The sequence below is a fragment of the Colletes gigas genome, unplaced genomic scaffold, assembly GCF_013123115.1.
Source record: "Colletes gigas isolate AHSC1104 unplaced genomic scaffold, ASM1312311v1 Colletes_gigas_Sc00021, whole genome shotgun sequence".
NCBI classification, from domain to species: Eukaryota; Metazoa; Arthropoda; class Insecta; order Hymenoptera; family Colletidae; genus Colletes; species Colletes gigas.
The window spans coordinates 713,933-732,442 of NW_025106650.1; the positions used below are offsets into that span (position 1 = coordinate 713,933).

General features: G+C 34.1%; 1 protein-coding gene across 15 annotated transcripts in view; it reads left to right on the forward strand.

The window, feature by feature from the left end:
• LOC122401039 (phosphatidylinositol-binding clathrin assembly protein LAP) overlaps positions 1-18,510 on the forward strand; it is a 61,934-nt gene that overhangs the window by 3,595 nt on the left and 39,829 nt on the right. For all 15 annotated transcript variants that reach the window (XM_043402928.1, XM_043402929.1, XM_043402927.1 and 12 more), the window contains exon 2: positions 17,032-17,174. In XM_043402928.1, the coding sequence (XP_043258863.1) occupies positions 17,032-17,174 (143 nt within the window). The remainder of the gene's footprint in view (positions 1-17,031; positions 17,175-18,510) is intronic.

Below are 18,510 nucleotides of genomic sequence, written 5' to 3' on the forward strand. Positions count from 1 at the left end.
TTAAAGAGGAAGCGCGGCATATTTGTAATATCAGTTTGTTTAAGGCGAATAAAAAATTACGGAAACAAATAAGAACTGTATATTATTACAAGCGAACTAGTATGCTTTTATATTTCAAACTCTCGGCGATAATGGAAAACAAAAAGTATCTGAAATTTCGGTCTAATTAAAAAAATGAATTTTTAAAAAATAAATGCATAATAAAATTATTTTCTCTTATGATTTAATCACAGTATTGGAACAATCGACTTAGATAAATATAAATTAATTTTGTTTGCTCGTGAAGAAAATTCTGACTATTTCCTTGACCATATATCTGATAAATTCAAATATATGGATGTATATATTAAATCTAATTTTCGTAAGAGAAAATAGAGAAGTTAAATATACAGGGCGCTCCGCCACCCCTGGGAAAAATTTTAATGGGAGATTCTAGAGGCCAAAATAAGACGAAAATCAAGAATACTAATTTGTTGATGAAGGCTTCGTTAAAAAGTTATTAACGTTTAGAGTTTCGCTCGTACTGAATTTTTTTCTCCAAAATGCGCAAGATTTCGGGGGTATGTCTATTCACCAAAAATGATTGTAACTGACCCCCGCAAACGAAAATAATTTTTCCAGAACGATTTGAAACTTTTTTTTCCGTCGAAAAATTTCACACCGTCTCGAATTTTTTTCTAGAAAGTGGATAGGATTTCGGGGGTATGTCTATCCACCAAAAATGATTGTAATTGACCCCCGCAAACGAATATAATTTTTCCAGAACGATTTGAAAGTTATTTTTTTCGTGGAAAAATTGATAATTAGATTTTCGGTAAGGAATTTTTTACTCGAAAGTGCGTAGGATTTCGGGGATATATGTAATGACCAAAAATGATTGCAATTGACTCCCGCAATGGCAAATAATTTTTTTAGAACGATTTGAAAAATTTTTTTTCACCGAAAAATTTCAGCACCTACCCGATTTTTTTTCTCGAAAATGGATAGGATTTCGAAGGTATATATGTATATAAAGTTTCCTAGACATTCACTGATCCATTTAAATGCATTTTTTAATAGTCAAAACGTGATCAGAAAATGAAATTTGTTCGATATTTTTTTCTCTTTTTTATCGTAATTTGTAAATGTTTTGTTGTTCTAATATCTATCGAAGTTACTATAAAAATGAAGCTTTGTTATCACGTAATGTTTACCTATATTTACCATCTGCCTTTGCTCGAAGATAAGCCTGTAGTGTCACCGATGTGAATCACCGTAATTTCTTGTTTCTCGTCCTGAATCACGATCGAGTTACCGGTAATTGATATTGCACGCGACGATTCCTTGCACGTTACAAGCAAGATCGTTTCTATCTTCTTCGGATTGTGTGCGGTTTGTTTGCGGTCACTGGATTTTCGAAACGACTATTTCAACGAGAAAGTTTGTTAATCGATTGCATAACCGTGACGCAACAATTAAGAGATTCCCCTTGCCCCGCAAGGAAAAGACAAACTAGTCATGCCTATAATGACCAGCTTTCCTAGCAGAAAATGCGGATCCTTGTAACTGAAAATTATACGATAATTTTATCAACGTGCACGCTGAAATCGTTCGTTGATTCGCGAAAGTTGAAATTGCACAGCCCTCGAATTACGCATATCCAGTTATATGCGAATTTTTCTTTTTATGCATATATGTATATGTAGGTACAATCGACTCTTTAATAACCAGTACCAAACATTTATACAGCGTTTTACAGTACGTATGGAAAGTTTCTAATGCAGTTTCAGTGATTATAATTATAAATAATTATAAATTAACACATTCAGGACCAGTATGAATCAGTTGTCGTGGAAATAAAAATATGTTATTAGGTTTAATTATTCTATAACAACAGAGAGTGAACAATATAGTAAGGACTTTCACAAAGTTTGATTTAATATTTCTATAGATATATGAAAAAGAGCATTCTAGAGGCTAAAATAAGACGAAAATCAAATATATCAATTTCTTGACTAAGGCTTTATTAAAAAGTTATTAAAAAATTAAATTAAAAAATTTCAAATCATTCTGAAAAAATTATTTTTGGTTGCAGGGGTCAATTATAATCATTTTTGGTCAATAGACATACCCCCGAAATCTTTCGCACTTTCGAGAAAAAAATTCAGTTATGTGGACAAATTTTTCGACAAAATTAAAAAATTTCAAATCGTTCTGAAAAAAATTATGTTCGACTGCCGGGGTCAATTATAATCATTTTTGGTCAATAGATATACCCTCGAAATCCTACCCACTTTCGAGAAAAAAATTCCTTTCCGAAAATATAATCTGAGGCCCTGATAATGGTTCCCCAAAATTTCATGTGAATATTTGAAGCATCATAACTCCTGAATGAATTGGACGATTTTAATGTTTCAAAATCCAAACAACGCGTATTTTGATGCAGAATATGTAGAAATTCCAAAAATATCCGAAAAGTTATTTCTTAACCCCGTAAATGGGAAAAAATCCATAGAAATGGTCCAATTTTCAAACGTTCATAACTTCTACAATAGTGAACGTATCTCAATGTAATTTAGCATGGAAGTAGAGCTCATGGATACCTATAAAAACGAATTAGACAACTTTTCTGTAAGGCGTCAAACAAATTTATTAAAAATGAAAACCGAGTTTTTAAGAAAAATCGTAGGTGCGAAAAAAAAATTTCACATCTTTTTGAAAAAATTATTTACGGTTACGGGGATCAATTACAAGCATTTTTGGTCAATAGACATATCCTCGAAATCCTACCCACTTTCGAGAAAAAAATTCGAAATTGTACTGAAATTTTTAGATGAAATTAAAAATTTCAAATCATACTAAAAAAATTATATTTAGTTACAGGGATCAATTACAAGCATTTTTGGTCATTAGACATACCCTCGATATCCTACCCATTTTCGAGAAAAAAATTCGAGAATGTGCTGAAATTTTTTGACAAAATTAAAAAATTTCAAATCGAATCAAAAATTTCAAATATGAATTTCTTTTTATCGACCTGTTGGAACTCAGTATCAAAAATGTTTTCGATCCGAGATTTTAACGTCTCGCAATTCCTACTTGGTTCGTCTCGATCGTTGTATGTAAGTAACGGTTTCGGATGAAAATTTATTACTCGTAGTAATACGTCTTTTGTAGAACGGAATAATTGTTTCGTAACGTAAAGTAACGGGTTAAAAGTTTTTCTTTTAAGGTCACAGGCGGTTGGCTACGCACAATTTTTAATAAGAAGCAGCAGTGTGTTTCAGACCGGAAAGCGTAAAGTCGAATTACCGAACGATAGAGCGCAGGTTTTAAGTCGAGGATCGAAAAGAATCGGGATCCATAGCGAAACTATCGATTTTGTCACTTTTTATGCGAGCCATTTACAAGCAAAAGCGAATAATTCCGCAATTTGATCTTTTTTAAATTTTATCGTGAAAGTACTTGGTCGCATAACTTTTTACATTTAAAATAAATTTCCTTAATAATTATGCTCAACGCTACAAACGGAGAAAAAGAATCCAAAGATTTTCTTTAATTTACGTCGATGAAAGAATAATAATAAATACAGATATTATACTATTCTTAACTTACCACTCGAAATTTGTATTATTGATATTGAATTATATTCGAATCGCTTCGAGTTTGTGTTGCAACGCACAATAAGATTCCAAAGTCCCATCGGTGCTCACTAATAATGCAATTCTGGGTAGCTTCCGCTGAGATTCTGTCACTGTATCGATTGTTCCGATTCTCTCTGAGGCCACGTCGATGGATGATCGCTTGTCGCTTTAAAAATAGATCGGAGTGTTGATCGTCGATAAAATTTGACACGGCCAATCGTCGCGATAAACCAATGCCGTTCGTTTGATTCTTTATGTTTCTTATCATTTGCCACACATTAAAAGAGTTTCTTCTTCATAGTTCACGTTGACTTTTTCTTTAATTGGTTTCGTTTATCAAACGTTACAATAATTTTTGTGTAACACGAGTGTGTGCTCAGAGGTAGACTTTTTCGTACACTCTTGACGCGTTCAAGAACATATTTACACAATAACGTGTCGAATTTTTGTCCTACGACGATTTTTACCGCCGGAGCGATCGTTCGGAGTCGAACGGACTTAGAAACTTTCACGCGTCGACCGTCGGATAAAGTTTACCGAACGAGGATTCATTTCCAAAGCAAGATATTTCTTTTTGACCATCTTTACATTACCAATATTTATGTTTACATTTCTAATGCCGGATTTTAGATTCGTCAGGTCACAAACTAAACATTTGTCGAGAACTTTCTTACGGTTAACACGCATATACTTACGTAATGCGAGTGAAATTCTATTAACTTAATAAATATGTATGTTGGATTATTTAACTGGTAATGGTTACAATAATAAAAATAATACACATTTTATTTTTTGATCAAAATGTATATTTACCTATTAATTATTACTAGACTGCGGATATTTATGCATTTATGGGAAATTTAGATTGTCAAAAAACTATAGAATGCATTTAATATGCAAAAAAAAAACAAAAACTCAAGTAAGATAAGAATCATTGTATTTAGGGGTTGAAAGAACCCTCTACGAAGCTCTTATTTTATTAATTTTATTAATAAATATATTACAATAATTATTAATAATTATTACATTTTAAGAATTATGGGTCCAAATGGGTTAAAATTGAATATGTATAAAAACGTAAATTTAGCAAGCAGTGGATATACAACATGCTGTAAGCCGTAGTAAAATGTATATTCTTAAGTTTGTAATGGGAAATATGGAAAAGAAAGAAACACGCAAGGCGTGCTATCTTGTTGTCCCGTAGCGTAAGTTTCATCCAGGCACGAGACAACCTTCGGACGTTCAACGACTTGTTCATGGATTCATTCATTATCGACCGGCGTTTACGTAACGTGTGCGTTTAATATGTAAACGCGTGGCGCGGAAAGCACCTGCAATTATCTATTGAAAGACTCGTCGAATTGTGCAATTTTATTCGCCGGCACAGTTACTTCGGGCATTGTACGACGATTCGCGTCGAGGATTTTTATAAATGTCCAGTTCCGTCGATACACTACACGAGCGTCTCCCGTGATTCTTCGCACGCCTTCTCTTTTTCTTATTCGATGGTAATCTGTGTCCTTCGGGTCGTTCCATTTCGGGACCCGTGCAATTATTCGACTCGGTTGGAAGTTGTGGCTACATTGGGTGCCACCGGTTCAACCATCACCGTATTTTTCATGTAATCGTGGTTGATGGCGTCACGTACAGGGTGTTCCCCCACCCCAAGGAAAAATTTTAATGGCAGATTCTACAGGACAAAATAAAACGAAAATCAAGAATATTGAAGATTGAGGCTTCGTTAAAAAGTTGTTAAAAAATTTCAAATCTTTCACGGAAAAATTATTTTCGGTTGCGGGAGTAAATTACAATCAGTTTTTGTGAATAGAGATAACCCCGAAATCCTACTCACTTTCGAGAAAAAAATTCGAGTAGGCGCAGAAATTTTTAGGCAAAATTAAAAAATTTCTAATAATTCTAAAAAAATTATTTTTGGTTTTGAGCATCAGTTATAATCATTTTATGTGAATACACGTATCCCCGACATCCTACGCATTTTCGAGAAAAAAATTCCTTACCGAAAATCTAATGTGAGGCTAGAAATTCTTTCATGCGAATCTTTAAAACGTCATAACTCCTGAACGGATTGGGGGATTTTAATGTTTCAAAATGCAAACAACGCGTATTTTAGCGAAGAATATGTAGATATTTTAAAAATATTCAAAAAGTTGTTCCTTAATCCCGTAAACTGGAAAAAAACCCATAAAAGTGGTCCAATTTTCAAATAACCATAATTCCTACAATAGTGAATATATTTCAATGAAACTTGTTTCTGAAGTAGAGCTCATGGGTACCCACAAAAAAGTATTAAACAAAATTTCTGTAGCGCGTCAAACAAAATTACTAAAAATGAGAAACGAATTTTTAAGAAATATCGACAGGGACAGGTACCTAAATTTTTCGGCGAAAAAAAAAATTATTTTCGGTTCCGGGGGTCAATTACAATCATTTTTGGTCATTACACATACCCTCGAATTTCTACCCACTTTCGAGAAAAAAATTCGAGAAGGTGCTGAAATTTTTCGTCGAAAAAAAAGAATTCCAAATCGTTCTGGAAAAATTATTTTCGGTTGCGGGAGTCAATTACAATCCTTTTTTGTGAATAGACATACCCCCGAATTCCTAGTCACTTTTGAGAAAAAAATTCCTTTCTGAGAATATAATCTGAGGCCTGAAATGGTTCCCCAAAATTTCATGTGAATCTTTGAAATATCATAGCTCCTAAATGAATTGGACGATTTTAATGTTTCAAAATGCAAACAACGCGTATTTTGATGCAGAATATGTAGAAATTCCAAAAATATCCCAAAAGTTGTTCCTTAACACCGTAAAGTGAGAAAAACTGCATAAAAATGGTCTAATTTTCAAACGTCCATAACTTCTACATTAGTGAACGTATCTTAATGAAATTTAGTATGGAAGTAGAGCTCATGGATACCTATAAAAACGTATTAGACAACTTTTCTGTAGGGCGTCAAACAAATTTACTAAAAATGAAAACCGAGTTTTTAAGAAAAATCGTGGGTGCCTAAATTCTTCAGCGAAAAAAAAATTTCACATCTTTTTGAAAAAATTATTTACGGTTACGGGGGTCAATTACAATCATTTTTGGTCATTAGACATACTCACGAATTCCTACCCACTTTCGAAAAAAAAATTCGAAAAGGTACTGAAATTTTTAGATGAAATTAAATATTTCAAATCATACTAAAAAAATTATATTTAGTTACAGGGGTCAATTACAAGTATTTTTGGTTATTAGACATACCCCCGAAATCCTAGGAACTTTCGAGAAAAAAATCGAGCATGCTGAATTTTTTCGGCGAAACAAAAAATTTTTCAAATTGTTCTAAAAAAATTATTTTCGTTTGCCGGGGTCAATTACAATCATTTTTGGTGAATAGATATATCCCTGAAATCCTACCCATTTTCGAGAAAAAAAATCGAATATGTGCTGAAATTTTTCGGTGAAAAAAAAGATTTCAAATCGTTCTAAAAAAATTATTTCCGTTTGCCGGGGTCAATTACAATCATTTTTGGTGAATAGATATATCCCTGAAATCCTACCCATTTTCGAGAAAAAAAATCGATTATGTGCTGAAATTTTTCGGTGAAAAAAAAGATTTCAAATCGTTCTAAAAAAATTATTTCCGTTTACCGGAGTCAATTACAATCATTTTTGGTGAATAGATATATCCCTGAAATCATACCCATTTTCGAGAAAAAAAATCGAGTAGATGCTGAAATTTTTCGATGAGAAAAATATTCCAAGTCGTTCTAAAAAAATTATTTTTGGTGGCAGGGGTCAATTACAATCATTTTTGGTGAATACATTTATCCCCGAAAACCTACGCAGTTTTGAGAAAAAAATTCTTTATCGAGAATATACTGGAATGTTTTTAACTGCACAAACCAGGTAGATGCAGTTGTTCTAACGTAGAGGTTCGAATAGATTATAATTCTCTCCCAGGGTTGTGCCAATAGATCTTTTTGAGAGTTTTCAAATTTTCGAATAGATTGAATTCTCAGCGAATAACAGAGGTAACAGAAAAATTCACGTTCCCGTCAGCTTCCACTTGCTGGTCACGATCCATGGTTCGTTTCAGTATCGTCTTACCAAAACACGTTATCGGTGACGCCCCCATCGGGCTTGGAATATGGAAAAACATCTCAGCGTGCACACCCCTTCAACTTTCAGATAATTTCGATAACGATTGTGTTTTTGTACATTTCACGATTCTGCCTATATTTCACGCTCGCTCTGCAACAACCGTTCAGTTCGTACGTTTTCATTTTCTATATAACGAAGACACGATAAATGTTACTGCCACGATGCAAACGCGTCGTTGATTCTCGTTGGTGCACTCACCGGGTATTTATAAAACTGATATTGAAAACAAGGGGTGTGACGAGTCAACTTCATCGATTTCATCGCAATTGCAGAAGCTTAGAAAGTCGCCCTTCGAATCAAAGGGTTTCCTATCTGTGGTATCTGTGGTCGAATAATTGGCAATATTTGAGAATTTTTTTGTTTTTGAAAAAGGTACGCGACGTATTAAACTGAAACTTGCGTTGAATAACAAACTTATGAAAATAGTGGATGAATTTTTTCATGTAATTTACTTTCACGATAAACAAGTTATTAATAATATCTCGGAGCTACACCGAAAATGTCACCTGTAATCTGTAAACACGATTACGCGTTATACAGTGTAGAAAATCATACAACTAAACCCTACTTTGTAAAATTATGGGCGCATTTTTCGTTCAAAAACTTTTGTCTCCATTTTGTTAAATAATGTTGAGTTCAAATATATTATAGAAAAACGGCGTGGTTCGATACTTTTGCACGCCACTGTACATTTTCTATGAACTTTTATCTTTGAGCATATCAGGAGTCTATTGTTTTCGAAATACCAGTTAATAGTCGTTCAGAACTTCGAGACCGTACAGTGATCCATGTGACGGCATAAATCGAAACGTTTTAATTGATTCGACAACTAAAAGTTCTAATACAAAGAGTAAAGCTCTTATAGTACCGTGGGATGTATCATAATTTATCATACATTGTAATAACGTTTATCGTTCGCGTTGTTATTGGTTTTCTTATTGGAATTTAATGTTGCTTTTAAGTTTAATAATTGTTTATCATTATGTTCTAGGGCATTTACTGATTTACTGAAAATGATATCTTAACTTTCATGATTCTTCGTTATGACGTGCCATGCAAAGTGATATTATTATTACCGTTGGATTTGCTTAATAAATTTATCAGTTAATAGTTTTAGTTTCATACGTAATTTGACCCAAATAAAATAATTCCTATGATCAAATATAGAAAGTTATCTTAATGATAACACTATGGCAAGCCGTTGAATTCATTTTTGTCGTTAGCTATAGTTCTATAAAATTAAGAATATAAATTATGGTACCGCTTAAAGAAATCAAGTTGACCTTGATCTTTTATTGAAAGAATATTTTTGGATATTTGTTATATAAATGGGCTGTCGCCAAAGAAATTCGTATTCAGGCATTCGTATTCAGGGATTTCGAAAGTTTGAAATAATTAACAAAATCCTTACGCAATGCTTGTTTTTAAAATCGAATGCTTAAGAAGCATTAATTGCTAAGACCTTCAATACAGGCATATTAATCGGAGACACACTAACTGAGGGCATATTAATATGTTCAGTACCCATTGAAAGGACACATCAATATGGACAAAATCATTTTTTTTTTTTTTTAATTGTAACTCTATGAAATATTGATATTTCCATCTTAAAAAAAATGTTTTAATCGAAAGAAAAGAAAAATTGTATGATTGAATCAACTCACAGTCATGTTATTTAATATTCAGTTCAGTAGTGAGCAACTACGCTTAAGGGCACACTAATAGGGACAACCACTCTATGTATCAATTTTAGGTGATAAAGTTAGGGCTGCACTCTTGTTTAGCTAAAATGTTGTTTCCTCCAAGTATACAGGATGCATAATGCAATTGGAACAGGTTATACTCGAATTTGGTAAAAGATAGAAATAGTACACTTTAGAGGAAAAAGTTGAATGGTATAATAGCATCTATTTTTGTACTTCAGTTTTTCCACAAGTTCAACGATGCACCTGAATGAAAAATACAAATGTACTACTTCTTTAAATAGAATCGTAAATTTTGTTTTAAATCGTATCAATTCTTTGGAACATTCTGTTTAAAGTAGTACTACAATATAGTGTTCAAAAAAATCAATATTTTGTTGAATATTTCACTTCTTTTATGAGTCGTGTATTAACCAGTGGACTTTGGAAAATTTGACTTTTTTTGATTTCATTTTTTAATTTGCAAACCGTAAAAAATAGAAAAAAGATTCCCAGACAAAATTATTTCTTTTAATTATATTTATCAAACAGTAAAAGAGTTATCAGTTATTCATAACGGCCTTTATTAATTGATTAATTAATAATAAGAAAAACATTGCATAATGATTTATATGGCTGCTGTAACAAGCTTCAAATAAAGATTGAAGAAGGTATTATTTTAATTAATGTAAAATTTGCTCGTGATGTTTCTTTATGAGGACATTATTTAATTTCAGCCTTAATTAATTCACTCATTATTTAATTTGAGCGTTAATTAATTCACGAACGAGTACGAGTAACAGAGAAATAATTTTTGTTCCTTTGGAAGGTCGAAATAATATTCACGCAATAGAAGGTTGTCTACTTTACTGACCCACTTCTTTTCCACTCTTCCAGTACTTTTTCCATCTTAGAAGGCGCCCTTGGCGAAGGGTCGATTATTGATTTTCCACGGCGTCCGGCCAGGGCTTCAGTTCCACTTGTTACGCCGTTGACGAAGAACGTGCAAAATTGCATGACCGATTTCGTCATTTCTCGCCATATACAGGGTGTTTAGCCATCTCTGGAAAAAATTTTAATAGGAGATTCTAGAGTCCAAAACAAGACGAAAATCAAGAATATCAATTTCTTGATTGAGGCTTCATTAAAAAGTTATTGAAAAATTAAATTAAAAAATTTCAAATCATTCTGAAAAAATTATTTTTGTGTGTGGGGCTCAATTACAATCATTTTTGGTGAATACACGTACCCCTGAAATCCTATCCACTTTCGAGAAAAGAATTCGAGTAAGTATTGAAATTTTTAGACGAAATTAAAAAATTTCAAATCGTTTTGAAAAAATTACTTTTAGTTGCAGCGGTAGATGACAATCATTTTTGGTCATTACATATACCCACGAAATCTTACGCATTTTCGAGAAAAAAATTCTTTACCGAAACTACCATGTCTGACACTGACATTCCGATTCCCCTGAAATTTCAAAAATGTTAAATTATTCTGGAAAAATTATTTTCGGTTGCGGGGCTCAATTACAATCATTTTTGGTCATTAGATATAACCTCGAAATTCTACCCACTATCGAGAAAAAAATTCGAAAAGTACTGAAATTTTTAGATGAAATTAAAAAATTTCAAATCATATTAAAAAAATTATATTTAGTTACAAGGGTTAATTACAAGCATTTTTGGTCATTAAACATACCCTTGAAATCCTACCCATTTTCGAGAAAAAAATTCGAAATGTACTGAAATCTTTCGACAAAATTAAAAAATTTCAAATCGTTCTGGAAAAATTATCTTCGGTTACGGGGGTCAATTACAATAATTTTAGGTCATTAGACATACCCCCGAAATCCTACCCATTTTCTAGAAAAAAATTCAGTACGAGCGGAACTTTAAATGTTAATAACTTTTTAACGTAGCCTCAATCAAGAAATTAATATTCTTGATTTTCGTTATATTTTGGCCTCTGGAATCTCCCATTAAAATTTTTTCCAGGGGTTGCCGAACACCTTGTATAATGAGCAATAAAAATATTCAATTTCCGGAAGCAACGAATAGAATCGATTCAGAATCGTTTCAGAACATGTACAGAAGTTAAAAAGTAACAGTTATTTGAACCTGTATGAGTGCTGACGCAAGAATTATAATTTGAGCCGATATAATTCGACTTTAAAATTCTTCACGACAGTTTGATCGCAACGAACGTAATGTAGTTAAGACAAAATGAAACTATAAATAGGCTACAAACACTTCATAGATAAAATGTAAACAAATGACTCAAGTATATTTAGTAACTGTTACACTTTGCAGATACAAATTGCTCTTCAATGAAAGTAAAGTAAACTTAGTTTCTTCGTTATTTAAAAAGGAAACGAAGTATTAAATTTCGTGTAAAATACTTTATTCTAAACCTTGATGATTTGTAATTTATTATTTAACGTAGATTGTGGTAGTATTAACAATTTAAATAGAAACATCGCGATCGTTTTGCTCGTCACTGTACACTCCAGTCCATAAGTCAGCGTATAATCAATGAATGAGAAATGAAAACGAATTAGCTCGTCAAATATATTCTCATTCAATTTTTCTATTTTTATAAAATTTCTTATATATTTACGATACAACCATTGATAACAAGATATAAATTTTAATAAATATAAATTATTAATCGTTTTTATTCTAATGTGAAATACTGTAAAATAGTTGTTTTATAGTTATCGTTTGTAGATCAAACTGTTGCTTTGATATCTTAGATTTAGATATATTGATAATGGGATTAAATCAGACGTAAGAAATGTAGATAATGGGTGTGCTGGGTTATAGACGATTAATTTACTTACATCTCTACGCGATTGTACAATTTGTTATATTTCCACTGTTGGGATATTTTCGTTGTTCGTCGCAAATAGGGCGGCGCCGCTACTCAATGGGACGTAACCGTGATAGTTTCTTCGTGTTTGGGAGGACATTATTAGAAGAGGAAGCGCGGCAAGGTCGAGTGCGTGGTCTTCGGCGTTTTGGCAGATCGTGCTCGTTGCACTTTCTTCTCTGAAAATAAACAGGCACGGTCGCAAGTGCATGAAGAAATCACGACCGGCTGTATTTTCAGGTTGCGCGAATCGAACGACGCGAACGAATTGTGCAAGAACGAAGATACAGTTACGAGCAAAAGTGTAAGCACGCGATGCGATGTTTTATTTAAATTTTTAACACTACATACAATCCACGCTGAACAATAAGGTACAAAGGACCAAGATTTACAACAGAGTACTCTATACAAAATATTGGATCGAAGTACTTTGCTAAGACGAAGTTGAAATAAAAAATTTTACAGAAGTCTTCTAATAATTTTGATCTCGATGAGGTTCTAATTTGAACGTGAATCGCGTCGCGTGTTTACACTTTTGCTCGCCACTGTACTTACGTGCAGTGGCGTTTGAAAGTTTCCGGACGGTTGCTTTTCTAGCTACGCTTTAGAGAGGGAAAACGAAGATGAATTTTCAATAACATTGAATTAGAGTATGACGAGACAGAGTAAAACGGGCTGCGAGAAGTATATAAACGGAAATCGAAGAGGGATGAATTTATATTTGAGAAAAATATACCCCCGAATTCTTATGCACTTTCGAGACAAAAATTCGAGTATGCTGAAATTTTTCGGCGAAAATTTTTTTCGAATCGTTCTAAAAAAATTATTTTTCACTAGGAGGGTTAATTACAATCATTTTTTGACCATTATACATACCCACGAAATTCTACGCACTTTCGGGGAAAAAATTCTTTACCGAAACTACAATGTCTGACCCTGACATTCTGATTCCCCTGAAGTTTTAAAAAGTTTCAAATCATTCTGGAAAAATTATTTTCGGTTGGGGGGGTCAATTACAATCATTTTTGGTCGAGAGACATATCCCCGAAATTCTACGCACTTTCGAGAAAAAAATTCAGGAATGTGGACAAATTTTTTGATGAAGTTAAAAAATTTCAAAACGTTCTGAAAATATTATTTTTAGTTGCAAGGGTCGATTACAATCATTTTTGGTCAATACACATATCCCCGAAATCTTACACATTTTCGAGAAAAAAAATTCCTTTCCGTAAATATAATCGAAGGCCTTGAAATGGTTCCCCAAAATTTCATGTGAATCTTTGAAACATCATAACTTCTGAATGAATTGGGCGATTTTAACGTTTCAAAATGCAAACAATGCGTATTTCGATGCAGAATATGTAGAGATTCCAAAAATATCCGAAAACTTGTTTCTTAACCCCGTAAAGTGAGAGAAACTCCATAAAAATAGTCCAATTTTCAAACGCCCATAACTTCTACAATAGTGAACGTATCTCAATGAAATTTAGTATGGAAGTAGAGCTCATGGGTACTTACAAAAAAGTGTTAGACAAAATTTCCATACAGCGTCAAACAAAATTACTAAAAATAAAAAACGAATTTTTAAGAAAAATCGACAGGGTGCTGAAACTTTTACGGAAAAAAATTTCAATTCGTTTTGGAAAAATTATTTTCGGTTGCGGGGATCAATTACAATCATTTTGGTCATTAGACATAACCTCGAAATCCTACTCACTTTCGAGAAAAAAATTCGAAAAGGTACTGAAATTTTGAGATGAAATTAAAAAATTACATTTAGTTACAGAGGTCAATTACAAGCATTTTTGGTCATTAGACATACCCTCGAAATCCTACCCACTTTCGAGAAAAAAATTCGAGAAAGTACTGAAATTTTTCGGTGAAAGAAAATTTTGCAAATTGTTCAAAAAAAATTATTTTCAATTGCAGAGGTCGATTACAATTATTTTTGGTCAATACACATACCCTCGAAATCCTACGCACTTTCGAGAAAAAAATTCAGGAAACTGGACTTTTTCGTCGAAATTGAAAAATTTCAAATCGTTCTGAAAAAATTATTTTCAATTGCAGAGGTCGATTACAATTATTTTTGGTCATTACACATACCCTCGACATCCTGCGCACTTTCGAGAAAAAAATTCAGGAAGATGGACAAATTTTTCGGCGAATTTAAAAAATTTCAAATCGTTCTGAAAAAATTATTTTTAGTTGCAGAGGTCGATTATAATCATTTTTGGTCAATACACATAATCTCAAAATCCCACGCACTTTTGAGAAAAAAAATTCCTTACTGAAAATGTAATATCTGACTAGAAATGATCTACTGAAATTTCATGCGTATCTTTAAAACATTATAATTCCTGAACGGATTGGAGGATTTTAATGTTTCAAAAGGCAAACAACGCGTATTTTGGCGAAGAATATTTAGAGATTCTAAGAATGTTTTAAAAGTTGGTTCCTTAATTCCGTAAAGTAAGAAAAATTCCATTGAAACGGTCCAAATCCATATTTGAGTTTCCGACATTGCCCCAGTCTCGAGTATACCGGATAATCGGAATTTTACTGTGTAGATATGTAGTAGTAATAATGAAACAACGTAGAAATTGTGTGGAAACTTTTGCACATCGGTTTATATCTTATCCAGTGTGCAGATAGATCTAGAGCGCAGAACGACGAAAGCGAAACGGGAAATAATTGTTATCGAATGAACTAAGGACTGGTGGTTCTTTGTAAACAGAAGGAACACGTGGCGTTTCAGTTTAACGTGTTCGGAACCGCGGGGCGAAGGTCCGATTTCCTCGGTATTTTTAGAGTCCGGTTGCAAAACCGCTTGGCGATATTTAAGCCTTCGCCAGTCTGTTGCACTTTCCTAATTTTCGTATCTGACATTAATCCAACATACACTTTGCAAGTACCTCTTTAAAGCACAAATTCAAATTCATATATCATAGATATTCGGTATCGATCAGAGAAATATATTCGATAATTTCAGATTTCCAATGCACAAGTAAGATTGTTAAATTAATTTATCCTTCTCCTCTGTTAAATATTTTTTTAAATAATTAATTACAAATCATCTTTTCTCAATTTGGTTACTGATTGTTACGCTAATGCATCGAAGTTATGATTCTGTGTGAATCTACGGCGTGTCTGTGCCGTAGATTTTGGCTGCTGAAGGTCATCGGTGTGCAATACCCCCTCCACAACACGTTGCTCCGCCTCCCGTATCGTTTCACCGCCAATCGTCCCCTCGCCCCGCCCACTGCGAGCTACGAAAAGCAGAAACTAGCAGACTACCCACGCTCTGTGCTTTCAAATAGTCAGATCTAGAGTATATATTTTTCTTAGCGCCATTCCAAGCTGTTAATTCTGGTTCTTTCCCTCGAGTTTGCTTACTCAGCTTTGACATCAAGCGACAGAAGACCCTGCTCCTTTTCCAAGAAAGATGTTTCAGTTCTGGTAAATCGACCGTTGGATCCATCAAAGGGAACGTTTTTTTTTTCTCTTTTTTACGACGTTGGCTCCAGAGTAGAGTAAGAATACCACGGTTGAAAATTATGAGTCACGTGGACAAAAACAGCGACGAAAACTGGTTCTCGCTCCTCTCCCTTGTTTTTCTTCGTTTACGGACGAGCATCGATTCGCGTCGACGATTTACATTTTATCGATGCACAACACGTGCAGAGTCGGTTGCCACTTTGCTCTTTCAATTAGTGGTTTATTGTACAGTTTTCCCCGTCGAGAACTCGAAGACGCTCGCTGATAGCCGAGAAGGAAAAAACAATAGAGATTAAACGGTTCCGTTCGGTCGCGATATCTTCTGTCTGTCATTGCCGCGTTTCACGGAAAGGGATCCGATAAAGCTCCGTCCAGATGCGAATTCTCGGCTCGTTTTATTGGAAATTAACTAGAACAGATAGCGGAATAACCTTCTTTTAATTGGCGTTGCCAAAGAAAGTCTTCGAAGCAGCAGATTCATGTGGTATAATGTCTAGCAAAAATCAAGCTGAATTTAAAAAAAAAAGTAGTAGAAAATACAGTATTTTTTTAAAATTAATTTATAGAGTAAAATAAAAGAAATATTCGATAGTTCAAATCATAAAATCACTGTGATCGTTAAGCGCCGGTCACCAGTGAGCACCATGGCAGTACTGACCAGCACTTTAAACTTACCTGTTGCAAAATCGATTATAACGAAATAACTGTAAATTCGAAATGCTGAAAGTAATAAATGCACCGTTGAACTACCGAATATTTCTATCTTTCGTAGTATTATACAAACAAACACCGAAGACACGTTTAACATAAGAAAATAAACGTCGCGGAATTCAAGTTCCAAATATTTGAATAACATTCGACGAACGAGTAATTCCGTAAGAATTTCCGCGTTGATCGTCCATTCGTCGAGAATTAGTCATCGGGGCATTGGACGTCACGAAAAATGGCGGTGAAAATTTGCGTAAAGCCGTGTTCGCGATCGCGTGACTCCATTTTTAAATATTTACAAAAGAACGCTCTCAGGACCTGCTCGCGTTTCGAAAACAAGAAAGGTGCGCTACCGGTCGTGTGTTACAATATCGGAAATAGCACGAGGTCGAAAATCGAAACGACCAGGCATCGACGCGATGCAAATTTAACGGGGGAATAGCGACTAATGGAAACATTTCTTTTTTTCTCGTTTCAGATTTACTCCACTGCACGCACGAGCCGAACGTGTCGATACCACAGCTGGCGAACCTGCTGATAGAACGGTCGCAGAACACAAATTGGACGGTCGTTTTCAAAGCTTTGATCACGGTTCACCATATGCTCTGTTACGGCAATGAGGTAAAGACCGTTCGTTTATGGTCGTGTATCTGCAATGCAGAACAGGATTCAGGAGCTACGAGAGGGCTCTTCCGATAAGTGGCCTTCTTAGAGGCAATCAGACGGAGCTCTTTCTCTTTGCCTCGCGATGAGTCCGTAGCTTGGAAACGATAGGATGGCAAAGGTTGTTTCGGTTTAAAAAAAATACGAAGACGACGGTGCCTTCTGCTCTGCGATTAATTGGTTTTTTATTATGACGATTCGTGGCTCGTTCTTTGTTGCGCTTTACCGCGTACTGAACGCTCGAAGAATCTAGACTTTTCGATGGCAACAGATCCGCGGGAATGCTTCTTCATATTTCCATATTTTCCTAGCAGATTCGTTTTAATTTTTAACTTTCGATTCAGTCTTAAGGAGGTTTGGTTAGCTATATTGCGGAGCGGCAAGAGGGGATCGCTTATATTTATACACGGTATCGTTTATTAAATGCCAACTGTACAATCAATATTTTTTTTTTTATTTGAAAAGATCAATTACATTCCCATCTTTCCATTTAGATTAATAGAATGTTATATTCGACAGTGAATAGTACGAATGATAGGTATAAATAAATTCGTTTCAAGTACAAATAAATTTAATCGTTGGACGATGGACCGTTTTGGCGAGTCTGCTTTGATCCAAATCTGAAGTTCATCATCAACAAGGGGACCTCACAGTCGTGGACTTTTGAAACGATAACAGGTGTAAGTTATAGTGTATATCTAGTATCAAAAAACTATAATAGGTTTATTCGCAATGGGCTTTCGTTTTCGAGATATTTTTATTTCTAGTTAGGTACTTACAAAGTAAAAGAATTATTTAAATTTACTTTGCATAATAATGGCATAGAGAGCCATTAGTTTCGAAGCTTTTGGTAGTGGGTTCAAATCCTCGCCAAGTTACTTATTTTCTTTTATTATTTTTAAATGCGGGAATATATTTTATTTATTATTTGTATATGTCATTGTGGCGCTGCTTTGCTGTGGGTGGCAACTCGTGAGAATCGTAGGAGGACAGAAAAGGAAAGGAGGGGGCGTCAGTAAGGCATTCTAGCAGGCCCTGCCTTAGACGACTGGGATTATTGAGAAGTCAGTCGAGCGCTTGTGAGAGCGCGATCCCTCTGGTGGCGAGCATGGGAGGCGACGCCACATCATAAATGTTGAAATAAAAAATCCTTCAATTTTTAATACAAAAAACAGTAGTTAGTATAGTAGTAAAATAGCATAGCAAAATGTTACAATGCTACAAAGTTTCTAATTGAATTTTTGCGTCACTGTATTTGTAAATTCTTTTTTTGGCCCCTCCTTACCCACCCATG